This window comes from Camelus ferus, chromosome 2 (assembly GCF_009834535.1).
Source record: "Camelus ferus isolate YT-003-E chromosome 2, BCGSAC_Cfer_1.0, whole genome shotgun sequence".
NCBI classification, from domain to species: Eukaryota; Metazoa; Chordata; class Mammalia; order Artiodactyla; family Camelidae; genus Camelus; species Camelus ferus.
In genome coordinates this window covers 37,960,668-37,979,521 of record NC_045697.1, presented here as the reverse complement: position 1 = coordinate 37,979,521, position 18,854 = coordinate 37,960,668, and the positions used below count along the sequence as shown (strand labels likewise).

The 18,854-nt window shown below is 35.6% G+C and overlaps 1 protein-coding gene across 19 annotated transcripts in view; it reads left to right on the top strand.

Annotated features, from left to right (window-relative positions):
* CLOCK (clock circadian regulator) overlaps positions 1-18,854 on the top strand; it is a 112,773-nt gene that overhangs the window by 86,063 nt on the left and 7,856 nt on the right. For 17 of the 19 annotated variants that reach the window (XM_032497773.1, XM_032497870.1, XM_032497838.1 and 14 more), the window contains 7 exons: positions 4,317-4,458; positions 6,077-6,177; positions 6,718-6,807; positions 9,817-9,969; positions 10,814-11,023; positions 11,739-11,944; positions 15,745-16,051. In XM_032497773.1, the coding sequence (XP_032353664.1) occupies positions 4,317-4,458; positions 6,077-6,177; positions 6,718-6,807; positions 9,817-9,969; positions 10,814-11,023; positions 11,739-11,944; positions 15,745-16,051 (1,209 nt within the window). The remainder of the gene's footprint in view (positions 1-4,316; positions 4,459-6,076; positions 6,178-6,717; positions 6,808-9,816; positions 9,970-10,813; positions 11,024-11,738; positions 11,945-15,744; positions 16,052-18,854) is intronic. The other 2 variants (XM_032497854.1, XM_032497864.1) reach the window with 2 other exon arrangements.

The following is an 18,854-nucleotide window of genomic DNA, read 5'->3' as shown; positions in this document are numbered from 1 at the left end:
ACCCTTAATCCAATCCCCATTACTATACTAAAGGGGAGGGATTATACAAGGTTGTAAATACTCAGAGGTAGGAATGATAATGAACCAGAAAGTGCTATAACAGGTATTTTTGATCTGTCGAAAAATAAGTGGGAGGAAAGAATCAAGAATCTATATAAAAAGTGAAATAAAATAGGCAGCATACTAGGGGACAGTATGGGGGAATATCATCCAGTCATTCAACGAACCTTATTAAGTACCTCCCATGCACAGTGAGCGAAACCATCAACAAAATGGAAGGGAACCCTACCGAATAGGAGAAGATACTTGCAAGTGATATATCCAGTAAGGGGTTAATATCCAAAATATGTAAAGGATTCATTCTACTCAATAACAAAAACTGAACAATCTGATGAATAAATGGGCAGAGGACCTGAATAGACATTTTCCCAAAGAAGGCATATGGATGGCCAGCAGACACATGAAAATATACTCATCATCTCTCTAATCATCTAATCATCAGGGAAATGCAAATCAAAACCACAGCAAGGAATCACCTGATACCTGTCAGAATGGCCGTTTTCAAAAAGACAGCAGATAACAAATGTTGGTAAAGATGTGGAGAAAAGGGAACCCTTATGCACTGTTGATGGAATTGTAAGTTGGTGCAGTCACTATGAAAAACAGTATGGAGGTTCTTCAAAAAATTAAAAATAGTACAGTCTATTAATTCTACTTCTGTATATTTACCTGAAGAAAACAAAAACACTAAGTCGAAAAGATTTATGCAACCCTGTGTTCATTGCAGGATTATAACCAAGATATAGAAGCAACCTAAGTGTCCATCAGTAGATGAATGGATAAAGATGTGGTGTGTGTGTATGTGCATGTGTATGTATATACATACACACAATGAAATACTACTCAGCCATTAAAAAAAGAATGAAGTCTTGCTATTTGCAACAACGTGCATGGGTCTTGAGGGCGTTATGCTAAGTGAAATAAATCAGAGAAAGATAAATTATCTCACTTATCTGTGGAATTAAAAAAACAAATGAACAAACAAAACAAAACAGACTCACAGATACAGAGAACAGAATGGTAGTTGCCAGAGGGAGGGGGTTGTGGGGTGGGACAGAATAGGTAAAGGGATTAAGAGGTTCAGACTTTGAGTTATAAAATAAATGAGTCACAGGGATGTAATATGCAGCATAAGGAGTATGGTCAGTTATGCTGTAATAACTTTGTATGGGGACAGATGATTACTAGACTTAATGGTAATCACTTTGTAATGTATTTAAATGTTGAATCACTATATTGTACACCTGAAACTAACAATACTGTACATCAGCGATACTTTAGTTAAAAAGTGCCTTTCCAGGAAGTGCTGGATATGGCTCTATATGCTGAGAATATAGCAGTGAATAACACAAACAAGTTCTCTGCTCTCATGGGCCCACATGAAAGGCTTTTTCCAAAGAGGCCTTGTCTGCTTAGAGGAAGAAGATCCAGTATGTTTTAGTAAAAAGAAATTTTCTGAGAAAAGTGCTTAAATCTAGGATTCTTTGAAATAAGGGTCATTATAGAAACCAAGGTCATATATATAGACGTTGTTCCTCCTTACTTTCTCTTTTTCCCTCATGCCGGTGTCCAGTGCTAGGAAATTCATCTAGCCCTACTTCCCAAATATACTCAACTATGTCTACTTTCTCACCACGTTTACTGTTACCACCATAGTCTTCCTGGAGTTTAGGGAAGAAGTACACTTGAGATACATTTTTCAGAACTTCAGTGTATGAATGGTTTTAAAGTCATGAATCTAAATTGATCACCAAGAGAATGAGTATAGAGAGAAGATAACCCAGGACTAGGCACCAGGGCACTCCAACATGAAGAGGACAAGGAGACCCAATCACAGGAGACCAAGGGGAAATAGCCAGTGAGGTAGGAATAAAACTAGGAAATTCAGTTGTCCTAGAAGCCAAGAAAAGAAGATGTGTCAGTGAGAAGTGGACAATCAGCTTTGTCAGATCCTGCAGAAATTGGTTAAATTAGATGAGCACTGAGAATTGAGCAGAGTCCAACAACGTGTATTCATTTATCCATAAGAACAGACCAGGAGGAATAGTAATACGAGGGAAAGCCTGATTAGAGTGGGTTTAGAAGATAATTTTCTGGGATAAGGGGAATTAGAGTGATTTGCTTTTTAAGGTGGGAGAAATAATAGCCTGTTTGTATACTGATGAGAATGGTCTGATGGAGAAAAATTGGTGACAGAGAAAGCAGGAGAAATGCTAGAGCAATTTTCTTGAGTAGGTGAGAGAAGATGGAATCTAGTCCACAAGTGGACAGATTAGGCTTAGCAAGGTAGAGGAGCAGATGATTCAGCTGTAGAAGGGATTGGCAAACTCTGGCTCTTAGGCCAAATCTGGCCATCTGCCTCGTTTCATAACACCCACAAGCTGCAAGTATGTTTTTTTACGCATTTTTAAGTATTGAAGAAAGTCAGAAGAAAATGTTTTGTGACACATGAAAACTATATCATCAAATTCCACAGCCACACTCATTTATATGTTGCATATGGCTGCTTTTGTACTATAGCAGTTGGCCTGCAAAGCCTAAAATACTGACCCTCTGACCCTTACAGAAAAGGGTGGTGATCCCTGATCTATAGTAACATAAAGAAAGGTAGAACATGTGAGTACATATGCTGGAAGGGAGGCTGGTGTAATAGTGGGAGCTGTGGCAATACTCTACTGTGAAATGTGAAGCAGAGTCAGAGATTTGAGAAGAGGGAGGAGTGTTAAATAGTTTTCTACGAGAGTAAGAAGGTGAATGGACAAGGGAATTTTAGTCTGTTTGGCAGGAAGGATTAAGGTCTCATTGAGGTTCTTGGCTATAAAGAAAGAACAGTCACCATGTTGTGTTTCTTCAGCCATGTTAGCTGTGCAGGAACAGATGTGGACTAGGTTAAAAAAAATTGGGGTTAACCAGCATTGAGATTTTTCCCACGGAAGTGTGGTGAAGGGAGATAGAAACAAGGGAGTTGATGGTATACTCAAGAGTGTGGTTGTAATGGTTAACCATGATTTTAGGTTGGGTAAAGAGGGGAGAGAAGACATAAGTGAGAGAGTGATTGTGAAAATGTGGTAGAATCAGTGTATGAATTTGATTCCTATAGGTACCTCATGTAAGTGGAGTCCTACAGTATTTGTATGTGACGGGTTTATTTCATTTGGCATAACGTCTTCAAGGTTCATTTATGTTACAGCGTGTGTCAGAATTTCCTCTTAAGGGCTGAATAATATCCCACTGTATGTATATACCACATTTTGTTTATCCATTCATTCGTTAATGGACACTTGAGTTGCATCCATCTTTTGGCTGTTGTGAAAATGCTGCTATGAACATGGCTGTACAAATATCTGAATCCCTGCTTTTAATTCTTTTGAGAATACACCCAGAAATGGAATTTCTGGATCATATGGTAATTCTATATTTAATTTTGTGAGGAACTGTTAAGACGCTATTTTTTCATAGTAGCTGTGCTAATTTTACATTCTCGCCAGCACTGCACAAGGGTTCCAGTTTCTCCATATCCTTGCCAATGCTGATTATTTTCTGGGGTTTTTTTTTTCCTTCTTTTTTTTAATAACAGCCATCTAGATGAATGTGAAGTGTTATTTCTTGGTTTTGATTTGCATTTCCCTAGTTATTAGTGACATTAAGCATCTTCTTGTGTGTTTATTGGCTGCTTATGTATCTTCTCTGCAGAAATGTCTATGCAGGACCTTCCCTTTTTTTAATTGGATTGTGGGTTTTTTTTTTTAACTCCTAGCCGTTGAGTGGTAGGAGTCTTTGTATATACTGGATATTAATTCTTTGCCTGATAAATGATTTACAAATGTTTTCTCCCATTCCATGGTGCCTTTCCACTCTGTAGTGTCCTTTGATGCACTTTTGTTGCCTGTGCTTTTTAGTGTCATATCTAAGAAATCATTGCCCAATCCAGTGTCATAAAGCTTTTCCCCTTTTTTTCTAAAAGTTTTATTTCTTATGTTTAGGTATTTGATCTATTTTGATTTAATTTTTCTGTATGATATAAGAGTCCAGCTTCATTCTTTTGCATCTTTTGTTTCTTTAAATAGAGAATAAAGCCACAACTTTCTGGCTATAAAAAATAAGTTTTAATTTCTTTTCCTAATACTACACAAGTACCTTTGTCTTGTTACGGGTAAAAACTGACTTTGGGGAGGAGGAATTAACAAGTAATATTGCTAATTTGGAATCTCCGAACTGAACCCAAGAAAATATTTATTTTACTCTTGTCTCCTTAGAGCCAGGATTCTGGGTCTGATAATCGTATAAATACAGTCAGTCTCAAGGAAGCATTGGAAAGATTTGATCACAGCCCAACTCCTTCTGCTTCCTCCCGGAGTTCAAGAAAATCATCTCACACAGCAGTCTCAGACCCTTCCTGTGAGTACCCTAACTTGAAAGTAGGCTTCCTTTAAAGAAAGTGCTTCTAAATAGTTTGTGTTACTGGTATCAGAATTTTTATCAAATGCAGCTTTCAGATAATAAGTGTTTACATTTCTGAAATACATCCCAGTGAGCAGGAGGTACATTGCTCACATTTAGCAAAGAATTGAGTTTATAAAGGAGCCTATAAAATACATAGGTAGCAATGTTGGTATAGTTTTTAATCATTCCTCAAAAAGAAAGCAGAACTGTTACAGCAACAGTTTCTTGTTTCTTTAAGTTCACAGAAGTTTTTTGTGTATGTATCTTGTCTTTATGAGACTTGCATAGTTGTCGTTAAATTGGTAACCTTTAACATTTTTTAAAAAGAGCTTAGCATTTTTATTCTGCAGAGTATTAAAACTATATGTAATAAGGGAAAGGGGGGTTGTTTGAATTACTCAACATTGTGGGTAGAACATCAAAGAGGTTAAACATACAAGTTCTTAGGAAAAAAAATTTTCCCTATTACAGCTATTTCACTGTTATTTTTAATAAGTTATTTTACTGTGGCAAGAATACTTAAAATGAGATCTCCTCTTTAAAAATATTAAGCTTACAATACATTATTGCCGACTACAGGCACAGTGCTGTACTGCAGATCTCTAGAGCTTACTCATTGTGCTGAGACTTTGTGCTCAGTGATTAATAATTCCCCCACACTTGCTAGTCACCATTCTGTTCTTTGATTTAGTGAATCTGACTGTTTCAGATACCTCATGTAATGGAGTCATACAGTACCTGTCTTTCTGTCATTGGCTTATTTCACTTAGCATGACGTCTTCAAGATTCATCTGTGTTTCATATTGCAGAATTTCCTTCCTTTTTCAAGTTGAATAGTATTTCATTGTATGTATACACCACATTTTGTTAATTTATTCATCTGTCGAGGACATTCAGATTATTTTCGTATCTTAGCCATTGTGAATAGTACTTCAGTGAAAATTAGAATGTTAATATCTCTTCAAGATGCTGATTTCGATTCTTTTGGATAAATACCCAGAAGTGGGATTGCTGGGTCATATATAGTTGTCTGTTTTGAATTTTTTGAGAAACCTCCATTCTGTTTTCCATTGGCTGCATGATTTCCCATCCCACCAACGGTGTGCAAGGGTTCTAATTTCTCTACATTCCTGCCAACGCTGGTCTTTTGATTTTTTAGTAATAGCCATCCTGACAGGTAGGGGTGATATCTTATTGTGGTTTTGATTTGCATTTCCCTGATGATTAGTGACGTTGAGAATTATTTCATGTACTGGTTGGCCATCTGTATGTCTTCTATCTATTCAAGTCCTTAGGCCATTTTTTAATTGAGTTATTGGTTTTTTTTTGCTATCGAGTTGTAGGAATAGTAAACATTTTTATACTTAAAGTTTTCCTATTTCGAGTATTTTCTTTGTCCTTAAAAAAGAAATAATTAAAATGAATTATCTTACTGTCATAGATTTCATTTTTACTGAATAATTTAGAAAAATAAAAATCATTTTTATTCACTGAAATGCATTTTGAGATTAACTTTTGAAAATTGTGTTTTATAAAGTACTAATGGTCTTCCGGTTTTGTTGACTACCCTCAGCAACACCAACAAAGATCCCGACCGATACTAGCACTCCTCCCAGACCGCATTTACCAGCTCATGAAAAGATGTCTCAAAGGAGGTCATCATTTAGTAGTCAGGTAAGCTCTTTAGTTAGTACTCTTCTGAATAAAGATCTGTTAAAAGGGGAGAGAAATCATCTAGATCTTCATAAATTCATTTATTTATTGTCCCTTTCTATAAAGTTCAAAACAGTTGACCATCTATAACACTTAAAGATCTTAATTTTTGTGTGAAGTGGTTGTCAAACATATCCGTCCTTCTGAATATTTTTCAGGTAAAGTGTTAGGTTTTTTTTTTTTTAATTATGGAAAGCTGGTAATTTAGAGCCATTTTATATCTAATCTCAAATACCAGTCACCTTCAGTACAGTCCAGTCAGCTTTTATTGAGAGCCCATGCAAGGGAATGTGGTAGGTGCTTTGGAAGACAAAAAGAAAAATATGGCATAGGCATTTATAGATTAGAGTGGGGGACATGCCTGTACTCAGCTAAAAAAAAAAGAAAAAAATGAGGCAAATTGTAATTCAGTTATAAAGATGCCGGGGTGATATTTCTGGTGGAAGTACTCATGTATGGAAACAATTGTCACTCTAGTGTTATTTTTTATTTTGCCTCTAGTCTATAAATTCCCAGTCTGTTGGTCAATCATTAACACAGCCAGTGATGTCTCAAGCTGCAAATTTACCAGTTCCACAAGGCATGTCCCAGGTATTTTTTGTTTCTTTGTTTCAGTTGAGTATTTTAAAATTATAAATTGTATTTAATCTAATAAAGATTTTTGAAAAATATATACTTGTAGATGAAATATATCTCAACTGTGGGCATTTAAAATATCTTGGGATAGTTTTGATTGTTGATGATGTTGGGGTACCATTGGCCCCTTAACAGGCAAGGGCCAAGGGGGATAATTGTCTTTTAGGATGCACAACAGTTTTGCACAACAAAGGATTATCCTGCTTAACCCCTATTGAGAAACACTATAGACAGAAAGATATTAAAGATGAAATATGGCTGTTCACTTTGTTCTTCCTTTGGATATTAGAAGAATTGAGTAATTTTATTCATATATTGATTCATTTGTTCATATATAAGACATTTATTGAGTTTCTTGTGTTAGATACTGCAGGTGCAGGCAGTACAGATACATCTATATTAAAAGACTTGGTTGCATCTAGAGGGAATGACAGATAACTACAATGCAATGTTACATAGTCTGTGCTCAGTGTGTAAAGACTAATAGTGAGCACATTAGATGGACTTTTCATGCAGCCTGAGGAACTGAAGGAGGACCTTCCGGAAGAACTGTTGCTTGGGCTGTGTCCCAAAGGAGGCCTAAATACAGAAACCAGCATGACAAAGGAGGGGTATCACAAAAGTGACACTTCTGATTTTAATTTCACGCAACTTGTAATTTATGACTCTGTACTCATTCAGTGCTTCAAACACATTAAAAATACTAAGTTGTGGTAAAAATAATCCAAAATTTTCTGGTTTTGGCTTTAAAGATAACAGTATCTTAATTTCAAATAATGATCATTAACAGTAGATAGAAACAGTATTTTTCTAAAAATACCTTTATCTTACATGTTATTTAAATTATACATATATAATTATAGCTATTATAAATTATGACACTTGTACAAATATATTGACAATACTATAAATTACCTAAATGTCATAATCTTGACTTCTAACAACATATGATCGTGTTAGGTATTTAAAATAGCACTGTATTATTAGTGACTGGAGTTGCAATAGTTTTTATTAGCATTGAGTCCTCAAATGCTTTTTATTCTGAAGATTAACAGAATTTTTATGTAAGTATTTGACATATTTTCAATATAATTAGTTCATTACTCTGAAGATACTGAATAAGCATTTCTTAACATTATAAAGGAATATTTTAATGAAATAAATATCTACTACTATGTCAGAAATGTTAATAAGTTTTAAGATCTCATATTTCATTCAGTGATAAAGCCAAACACTTTGCCTCTCAGTTCTGTGATTTTATTTCGTATTATTTTGCCTTCTGTGTTTGTTATTTTTCTGTATGTACTTAATAGAAATCCTTTAAGTGGTAACAATGTAGTATTTCCTTAAAGGTATAGATAACTTTAGTTGGCATAAAATATATTTGTATGACATAAATATAACATTTTGAATGATAAAAAATAATGTAAGGCATGATAAGGTAAAGGTACTAAAATCAAGATACTTAATTTGTAAGATTTCTGCACACTTACTATAATCTGTTGTATGATATGATCTGGTTATTGGCAACTTCAGAAGTCAGAGTTGTATACTTTGGAAAGTAATGTTCAGTATTCTCAATACAAACTTTTGAGGATAGAGTAAAAAAGCTTTTGGGGGGCATTTTTCACTTTCAGGTGCATTCACTATTTTAAGATTAAGACAGATTTCCAATTAAGTTTCTCTTTCTGCTCTTATCCTGTATCTTGTGCTGAATAGTCATGGAAATAATTAAATGGGCCTGTATAGACTTAAGCAGTAAATTATCAAATATGGCTAAGTTTCAAGCAGGAGTAAATAGAAGCTGCTTGTAATTCAGATAAAACATAGAGAAATAAGTAAAATTGAAAACCTTATTTACGTTGAAAGTAGAATAACTGTGCTTTTATTCACTCCCTATTTACAAATGCTTAGTCTTTAAAAGCCTAGGTTTTGTACTTGTCTGAGAACAGTTGCAGTGAAAATATGGGTAAAAATGTTATGGTTGGTTATCTGTCAGACTTATGTAACTTTCTAATGACATGCACAAAGAGGATATTCTAGGGATTCTAGAATTTGATGTGAATAACTAGGTATGAGCTACTCTTTCCTTTGTTAAAGGGGTAGAAATGAAGTAAAGTAACTTACTTTAGCAAGTGGTAGTGCCACAATATGAGCTCAGGTCTTCTAATGCCAGTGTGATTTATTCATCCTGTCATCAGTCAAGATTCAGTCAGAAGTTACAAGCCAGACCAGAAATTTAACAGCGATAATACAGAAAATTATTAACTGGTAACAGGGATTAACTTAAGAGAATTCTAAAGAATACAGGGAGAACAGGTGTAGAGAGCAGCCACTAACCGTAAGTGAGAGAGAGAGAGAGAGAGAAACTGAGGATGGAACATCTCAGAAGACACCTCCAACTAACTCCTGCCCCTCCAGGCCAGGCTAAGACTCAGATTCCATTGGGACAGGTATGGCTGTAGCCGCTGGGTGGTAGACAGATTCACTGAGGTGCCACACCTAGAGCTGAAGAACATGAAGCCACCCGCTGGGATATCAGTAAAATTTGCTGGGCAGCTGCCCACCGGGATGCCAGTGAGACTTGCTGGAAAACCACCTGCTGGAGTGCTGATGACACACATTCTTACTAGGATGCTACCCACTGGCATCAGAGCAAGAAGTAAAAGCACCAGAACCCAGAACCCAGACAGATAAGCACCTACCTCTGCAGTATTTCCCTCCAGCAGCATCTACTGACGTGACTGTGCCTACTGACAAAGAAGGAATATTAATAGGCTCCAGCTCCGGCTCCAGTATCACAAAGTTGAGCAAAGATGGGTGAATTAGGAGCTGAGAGGCAGTACATATAAAACTGGTGTAGCATTCTTAGCTCGTGATATGCTGCTTACATTTCACATTATACAGTTAGGAGGAGAAGTGATTTTAAAGTATGTTACACTTTTTCTGTCCATGGTACTTCAGTTTCAGTTCTCAGCTCAGTTAGGAGCCATGCAGCATCTGAAAGACCAATTGGAACAAAGAACTCGGATGATAGAGGCAAATATTCATCGGCAACAAGAAGAACTAAGAAAAATTCAAGAACAACTTCAAATGGTCCATGGTCAAGGGCTGCAGGTCAGTTATTATTATATTTGAATACAAACAAAGCCTGCTGTTCACATTTTGGTTTCTTAAGAAAATGACTTAATTAAAAATGAGATGCAAGAGATACGTGTCATCAATTTAGTTCAGTAAAATACTCATTGGTTACCTATTCAGTATGATTGCTTTTACAATCTCTAAAAGACAATTCATTCCTAAGAGTGTTGCAATCAATATCATTGTTTCTCCAGATTGGAGTCATCCTTTAGCAGTCTAATATTTAGTAAGCTTAAATCCATAATATCAAAGTAATACTTTATGTAGACTTCTAGGTGCATGCAGTAGGTACAGAATTTATAAGTCAATCATCAGCTATTTTTAAAATAACACACCAGTAGGTATGATTCAGATTAGTCTTATTTGGTCAGCAAATAGGGCCACTGTAAAGATATGTCTGTTTGAGGAAGTGAGGATTTTGGTAACGGGAAACTTTTAAGTGAAAACTACTTGTGTCTAATGCCAAGTATTATAAATATGAGTGATGCCAAGCTGCCAGTCCACTGACTTTGAGTAGCACCATGTTAGGGTAATGCTGGCTGATGTAATAATCTCCAACATGTAAAATGTCAAACAAGTGGAAGTTTTGAAATTTAAACACTTTTTCTGACAATTGGAAACATGGTAAGGGTTAGGATGATTGGAAGAATAAATATGAAGTACCATGTTTTATGCAGTAATTATTTATTGCTTGTTCATTCAGAATGACTTGTTACTTGCTTTTTAATCTTAATTTGTAGCTGCTTTTGCTTTTTTTAAAAAAATGCTTTCATTCTTTTTATTTATGAAGCTCATTTTAATATAATCTTTATTTTTAAAGATGTTTTTACAACAATCAGCCCCTGGTTTGAATTTTGGTTCTGTTCAACTTTCTTCTGGAAATTCATCTAACATCCAGCAACTTGCACCTATAAATATGCAAGGTCAGGTGGTTCAAACTAATCAGATTCAAAGTGGAATGAATACTGGACACATTGGCACAACTCAGCATCTGATACAGCAGCAGACTTTACAGAGTACATCAAGTCAGGTAACATGATCAAGTGCAGTGGGGCTTTGGAGTGTTCGATGACTGAAATGTATGGTGCTGCTTAAACAAAAATAAAGCTGTTATCTTGAACAATGCCGTATTTAAAACTTTAATAGTAATCAGAGACTGTAGTAGTGAGTGCTTATTAAAATATTTTGTGCAAAGTTGTTCTTAAATTGTTGAATGTTAAATGCTTTCAGTATTTCGACATTTAAAAATTTTTGCTGTTTGCTTAAAATGAACATACAGACTACTTCTGTATGTTAAAAGAGTTTGACTTGCAAAACAGGCTAACCAGGAAATGTGTTACCATATGTGAAGAATATATTGTTAGGATATGATTTAATTAACATTCCAGGAGATTTTAGTAATTGGTGTGCATCTGTGAGTATAAATCCAAAGACTTCAAATGAAAAATATAAAAATGTCTAATGTCAGTCACTCACTTTGAAGAATTTTTGAAATTCTTCATGTATATTTTATATCATCCCTGTCAAGATCATGCTCCTTTTCTGAAGTCCTATCTTCCAGCAAGATATTGAAGACTAATTTCATTCTCAGTCATTCCTTTGTAGTTAGCTTTCTCCCAGAGTAATGTGTCCTGCCATTTCTTTCTCTGTCATGTCAGCTATTGACAGAATGTTGAATAGTAGGAGCATACTTCTTGAATACATTTTTTCCAGGTAATCTGTCTGTGAAATCTTCTCTTTTCTAGCAGAGTCAACAGAATGTACTGAGTGGGCACAGTCAACAAACATCTCTTCCCAGTCAGACACAGAGCACTCTTACAGCCCCACTGTATAACACTATGGTGATTTCGCAGCCAGCAGCCGGAAGCATGGTCCAGATTCCATCTAGTATGCCACAGAACAGTGCCCAGAGTGCTGCAGTAACTACGTTCACTCAGGACAGACAGATAAGGTAGTTGTCGTATTTCTTAGTCATTTCAAAGATATAAATAGATTGATTAAAAAACAGTACTTTGATTTTTTAAAACATGATTTTAATTTGTTGCCTACTCTTGAATCTGAAATAGAAATACAGAATGTGTCCATTGTTTAAGGACTTTATAATGAAAAGAGTAACAAGAAATGTTATTTCCTGTCTAAAAATGTCCCAACAAATATTGTAGAATCCAAATTCGCAGCACACTGTTATACAAGTTTTACAGAAGGCTTTGTCTGAATCAGTAAAACTTGTTTCAGTACAGATGCTGATGAGTTTTCTGTGTCGTGACAATGGTCAGGGTGTATAACCACCATACTTGTTATAGAGTAAGTATAGCTCACCTTTTGAATTGGTTAAGACTGTACTAAGTGTTGAGAAAATATTATCTCATTTAATTCTTACTTAAAAAATGTATTAAGATCTTTTATTTCTCAGATAAGAAAAAAGTGAGTTTTTAATAGTTTAGTCAAGGACCAGTAGCTAGTTAAGAGGGTCAGGGAGGGAATCTGAATTCAAGGCTGGGTGTCTCATTTCAAAGCTCAAGTTCTTAGATATATACTACACTAAACTGTGGGCCATTCTTTTGAAAAACTGCCACCTATGGCTTATTTTAGTGGGAAATCCAAATAGGGGACTTAGAAACAAATATTTTAAAGAAATGCCCTTTTCAAATATTAAAAAGGTATCTTTCAACAACTATAGGATTTTTATAGTCTTAAAAGTTCTATTTTTAAATACATTTTATTTTTTATGTTTTTTAGTACAATATAAGTAGGCTGCTGCTATAATAAAATCTTGCTGTTGTATTAGACCATGTAATAGATTTTATTAAAATCCTATTAGTAATTTCCAGAGAGTAAGGAAGCTGCAGGATCACAGAAGGAATAAGAGCAGGGAGAAACTCACTGCTTCTCTTTGGAACTCAGTTCCTTCAAGTTAAAAAGTCCAATTTTCAGCTCTTACTTCTAAAAGGAAGTATTATGAATGTGCTCCATAAAAACGTAGAGGGCTAGTTTTAAAGCCTGAGGAAAAAAATCCATTAATGTAGAATGTTGACATGCATTTTAGAGGACACAATTTAGCAATTATTTGTAGACATCTGTTTTTTCAGAGAGGGAAAAAACATATTTTAGCAAACCTCCCAGTGCCTACTTAGATGAGCGTGGCACATTCCTTGTCCCAGGAGATAGATCAGACTAGTAAAAGCCAAAGAGAGGTAAACAAATCAGTATTATTTGATGTGATAAATACTAAGTCTTTAGAAAGGAAGAAGTAAGCAGTTTTATGGGATGAGGCAAGCAGGTGAAGAGAGGAGTGTGGTCAGGGGAAGCTTCACGGAGGAAATACTGGCCTGAGTCTTTAAAGAGCTTGGCTTTGGGTGTGCATGTGGCGGAGAGTCCAGGGAGGGTGTTCTAGGCAGAGGGAGCAGTATATTCAAAGCCACAGAAGTGAGAGTTAAGACAAAGTAGGTTGCAGAATGTCTTTTGGTGCCAGAAATGAATGAAGTACTCTCATTACAGTTTACCAGTGGGCAGTTGGGCAATTCAGACATTAATCTCTTTCCAGATTACAAAGAAATTAGTACTTAGCACTTCTGTGACTAAGCCATATTGTAAATGTTACTTATTTCTTTGGGCTTTCTTTATATGCGCATTTTTTATTCTTTTATATAGATTTTTGCATTAAATAATACATTTGGCCCTGAAGTATATAAAAATACAGTATTTTATTTTCAAAATTTGGCATGGATTCAAAATAGATTTGTTTTGTGGAACATATAAATAATAAAGTATATGCCTGTGCTCAGTCTAATACAGTTAGGTACGTTTAAACAGTTTGTGATTGTCGTTGTGTCATGCTAAGTCTACAGTAATGTCATATCTCAATTTTCTCACTGTAATGGCCAATGTTAGAAACTAACTTTGTCTCACAGAAATGGCAGATAGAATTAATATTATTCCCTGAAGAGGCATCATTTTTTTGTTGTTGTTCTTTTATTAAAGAATATGGAAGAAGAAAGGTGGGTGAGAGGCAGTATTAGTGAATTCTAACACAATGTGTACTATGTTGTTAATAAATTTGTAAATTGAGAGTAGTTTTATGTACTGTTAGAATGTCATTTTGTTTTGAATTATAAGATACAACTTGCATTGTAAATATCTTCTATAAACCTAGAGTTTTTTAAATTCTGTGACAGCTTTAAGTTTATTTTAATTAGCAATATATCTGACTCCCAAGTATCTAGAAATTTTATAAAAAGAAAAAAGTTGGTATTTTTAACAGGTTTAAAAATTGTTTTATTGTGATGAAGTATACATATTTACAGTGTTAACCATTTTCACATGGCTGTTCATTGGCATAAGTACATTCACACCGTTGTGATGATCACTGCTGTCAATCTCCAGAACTTTTTTCTTCTTCCCAAACTGAAAATCTGTACCCATCAAACAATAACTCCCCCATTTCTCCTCCCCTTAGCTCCTGTAAACCACCATTCTGCTTTCTAAGCACATAAGTCCATGAATTTGACTACTCTGGATACCTCATATAAATGGACTCATACAATGTATGCCTTTTCTGACTGGCTTATTTCACTTGTAATGTCCACAGGGTTCATCCCTGTTGTAATGTGTGTCAGAATTTCATTCATTTTTAAGGCTATATAATATTCCATCGTGTGTATATACCACATTTTATCGACCCATTCATCTTTTGATGGATACCTGCGTTGCATCCATCTTTTGGCTATTGTGAATGAACATGGGTATACAAATATCTATTTGAGTCCCTGCTTTCAGTTCTTTTGAGTACATACCCAGAAGTGGAATTGCTGGATCATATGGTAGTGTATTTTTAATTCTTTTGAGAAACCACCATTACTGTTTTCCATAGTGGGTGAACTACTTTACATTCCCACCAGCAGTGCATAAAGATTCTGATTTCTCCACATCCTTGTCAACAGGGCTACTTTCTATTTGTTTGATAATAGCCATCCTAATGGGTGTAAAGTGGCATAACATAGTGTTTTTAATTTGCATTTCCCTAATGGTTAGTGATGTTGAGCATCTTTTCATGTGCTTATTGACCATTTGTATATCTTCCTTGAAGAAATGGCGTTCAAGACCTGTGGCTGTTTTTAAAATCAGATTATTTGTTTGTTGCTGAGTTGTAAGATTGCTTTATATTTTCTGGTTATTAACCTCTTATCAGATATGATTTGCAAATGTTTTCTTCTGTGGGTTGCCCTTCCACTGTGTTGATATTGTCCTTTGATACACAAAATTTTTAATTTTGATGTCTAATTTATCAACTTTTTCTTTTATTGCCTGTGCTTTTAGTGTCATATCTAAGAAATCATTGCCCAGTCCATTGTCATGAAACTTTTTCTTTATGTTTTCTTCTAAGAGTTTCATCATTTTAATGTTTATGTTCAAGTCTTTAGTCCATTTTGAGTTAATTTTTGTATATGGTGTAAAGGTCAAATCTCATTCTTTTGCATGTGAATATCTAAAAAAGTGTTTATATTTTTGTTTGTGATTGTTTCATTTTGCTATATACATTTTTGTTTTACTGGTATCCCAAAGGGGATCTTTAAAAACATTGGAATCTTGAAAAACATTAAGGGGATCTTAAGAAAACTGGAACTTACAGCTTTTAAAAAACTAAATTGATGGTATCATGGGGATCACCTAAGAGAATATTCAGCCCACTTCCTTTTATAACGTATACCTTCTGTACTCCTGACTCCCCTTCTCTCTCTTTCCTCTTGACAGATTTTCTCAAGGTCAGCAGCTTGTGACCAAATTAGTAACTGCTCCTGTTGCTTGTGGGGCGGTCATGGTACCCAGTGCTATGCTCATGGGTCAGGTGGTGACTGCCTACCCTACGTTTGCTGCACAGCAGCAGCAGTCACAGAGCTTGTCAGTCACGCAGCAGCAGCAGCAGCAGCAGCAGCAGCAGCAGCAGCAGCAGCAGCAGCAGCAGCAGCAGCAGCAGCAGGGCTCCCAGGAGCAGCAGCTCCCTCCTGTCCAGCAACCATCTCAGGCTCACCTGACTCAACCACCGCAGCAGTTTTTACAGGTAATTCTCCCCGGGGGGATGCTGTCCCAGGCCCGTTTACTTTTACAAAATGAAATTAGGGATTAAATGAACAGCTGTGTAAATGATCTGAAAAATCCATAAAAGCTTATTGTACAAGTTAAATTTCTATAAAGACAGAAAGCTTGTGCCATTTGGCTGTTTTTTCTTCCCTTGTTCTGTGTTTGGAAGACTTTTAACCCTGCCATGGACGTACTCAGTTATCTGAACTACTGGATGAAAAAAGTGGCTGCTTCCTGCCCACATCAAGGCAGGTTATGTAGAGCTCTCTCTGGCTAGAGTTTCTGGAATTCACCTTTCTTCTCTTCCTTTCTCTAGCAGCTCAGCAGGCTGTGCTCTCTACAGGGCAGAGGTATCAAAAGGGATTTTAAAAACAATTAGTATAGATTTCTTGAATATGTGTAAGCACATTTGACTGTCCTTTATGATTGGATTACTGCATTCTGTTGATTCTTATTTTGTGGTTGGCTTTATTCCTTTGATAACTATGTAAGTTTAAAATTAAAGCTAAAGCTCTAATCTTGTTTTTAGAAACAATGCTCAGTACACATATGTAAACTAAAAAAAAGTGTAGTATATTATATATATATTTACATGCAATATAATGTGTATGTGCAAACTAATAATTCTACCCAATAAAACTGAAAAGGGGGAAAAATAATTAGTATAGATATTATCATAAGTTATTTTGTTGGATTAAATTTTATAATAACTTTTCAATTGTAAATTAATATCAGAGGAGAAATACTGTGGAGGCACATGTCGTAGTTAAGAACTTGGACTCAAAAGTCAGTCTGCTCTGAAATTGAGTCACTGCTGCATCCATACTGTGTGACCTTTGGCAGTTTCCTTAATTTGCTGAAATTTAGTTCCCTCATCTACCATATGGTGATGCTAATAATTAATATCTCATGGGTAAAGGGTGCATGTGAATCAGTGAGCATAATATAAGGCACATAACTAGCTGTCATTTATGACCACTGTCTTGCTCAGTGTAATAGACACTCAGATTAACCCAAATGTAAACACAGATCTCATGTAGGTATACCAGACAGGATCTACTTACCTAAAGGATACAGAAGAAAGTCACCTAGATTGGGATTGTCAGCAAGGAAGTGAGCAGGACAGATTTCCAGACCTCACTACCCTCACTGGGGGTACATAGGAGCAGATTATGACATCTGGAAATCTGTTTTTTTTCCCTACTGGTCTAAAACCAGTAGTCTTGAATGTAGGCTAAGCCTTGACTTGTGCTGGATACCATTCCATGTGTGCCAGGTACATTATCAGTTTAAAGTTATACAACACATGGTTTGATTAGAAGATTTAGTATTGTACTGTATACCCAGCATAAATACAGTATTACTTTATCACCATTGGTGTTGGTGCAAACATAATTCTTAACTTGGTGATGTGGGAAACTAAAACAGGCTAGTTGCCTAAATATCTCTGAGAGTCATACAGTCCTTTAGACCTTAGGCCTATAGTGCAGCCATTAATGACTAGGTTTGTTATTGTTATAAAGGAATTAATGATAAGAATTTATAACAAGTTATAAACTATTATCTAGGGGAAATATATTCAATGAGAACTAAGCAAAAGCTTCAGAAGGGAGAAGGCTTGCCTTAAGATTTCAGTTTTCTGAGTCTCTCAGGGAATGAAAGCCCTTAAAGGAAATGAGCATTCTCTTCTACTTCTTAAAAAACATTCCAAAGACCTGGGACCCTGAAAGAAATAAGGTAGACAATGCCCTTTAGAAATACACTCATAGATAGAAATACATAATTTGGCTTTTCTGGTTATAAAACTCCTGGTTCCAAAACAAAACTCTGTTTTAATCCTGTAAGGCTCCTGAGTATCTTGTGGTCTTCATCTTACAACAGTTTTTCCTAGTAACAAAGAGAAAAAGAAAATTTCTCTAGGTCCTTAGCAAAGGTAAGTTTCAAGGATCTGTCCTTTTGTGTATTTGTGCAGGCATCCTTTATAGACGTTTGCAAAAATCACCCATCACAGTTTGATTTTAAAACTAGGAATCCTGTCTGAAGTTACGCTTGTCAGTAAATGAGGAGACTGTCATTTACAAAATCCACCTTCTTTTGACTAGTTTCCTTTGTGTTTCTAGCAGGAGAAATCAGGTGAAAGAGACGGAGGCTCAGAGCTGACGCTTGCCTGAGGTCACACCGCTAGTCAGTGGCAGAGCAGAACTCAAATCCAGGGCTTCTGACTTCAGATCCTGTTTCTGATCTTGTTTTGTTTTTGTTACACCACACTGCTACGTATGGGACATAAGTTTCTAACTTTGCTCTTTTATGGTACTTTTAAATAATAATATTGATATTTAATTTTCATAAAAACCTCATGTGGGAGGTACTGTGATTATCCTTATTTTGTAAATGAAGAAACTGAGACCCAGGGAAGTAAATAGCTTGACCAAGTCACAATCTGGTAAACAGAGCAGCCAGAGTTTGAAACCCAGGCAGTGTATCTCAGGACCCATTCTCTTGGCCACTGAACTGCTGCTCTAACCAACCACAAAGCTTTGCATTGTCTGCTTGACCCCAGAATGTTCATGTTTCTGTGCTCTTAGCTATGCTTAAATTGTGTCATCTGTTTAGGTTTAGAATTGTCATCTTTAGGACATATAAAGTAAAAGAATATTTGTGGTTTTTCTCAAGACATAGATTGCTTTCTGTACCATAAAATCACTACCTCAGATTTCTTCAAAAAATGAAATTCCCTCTTTCAAAAAGAGGGAAAGCCTCATAAGCATTTTCCAAAATACTAT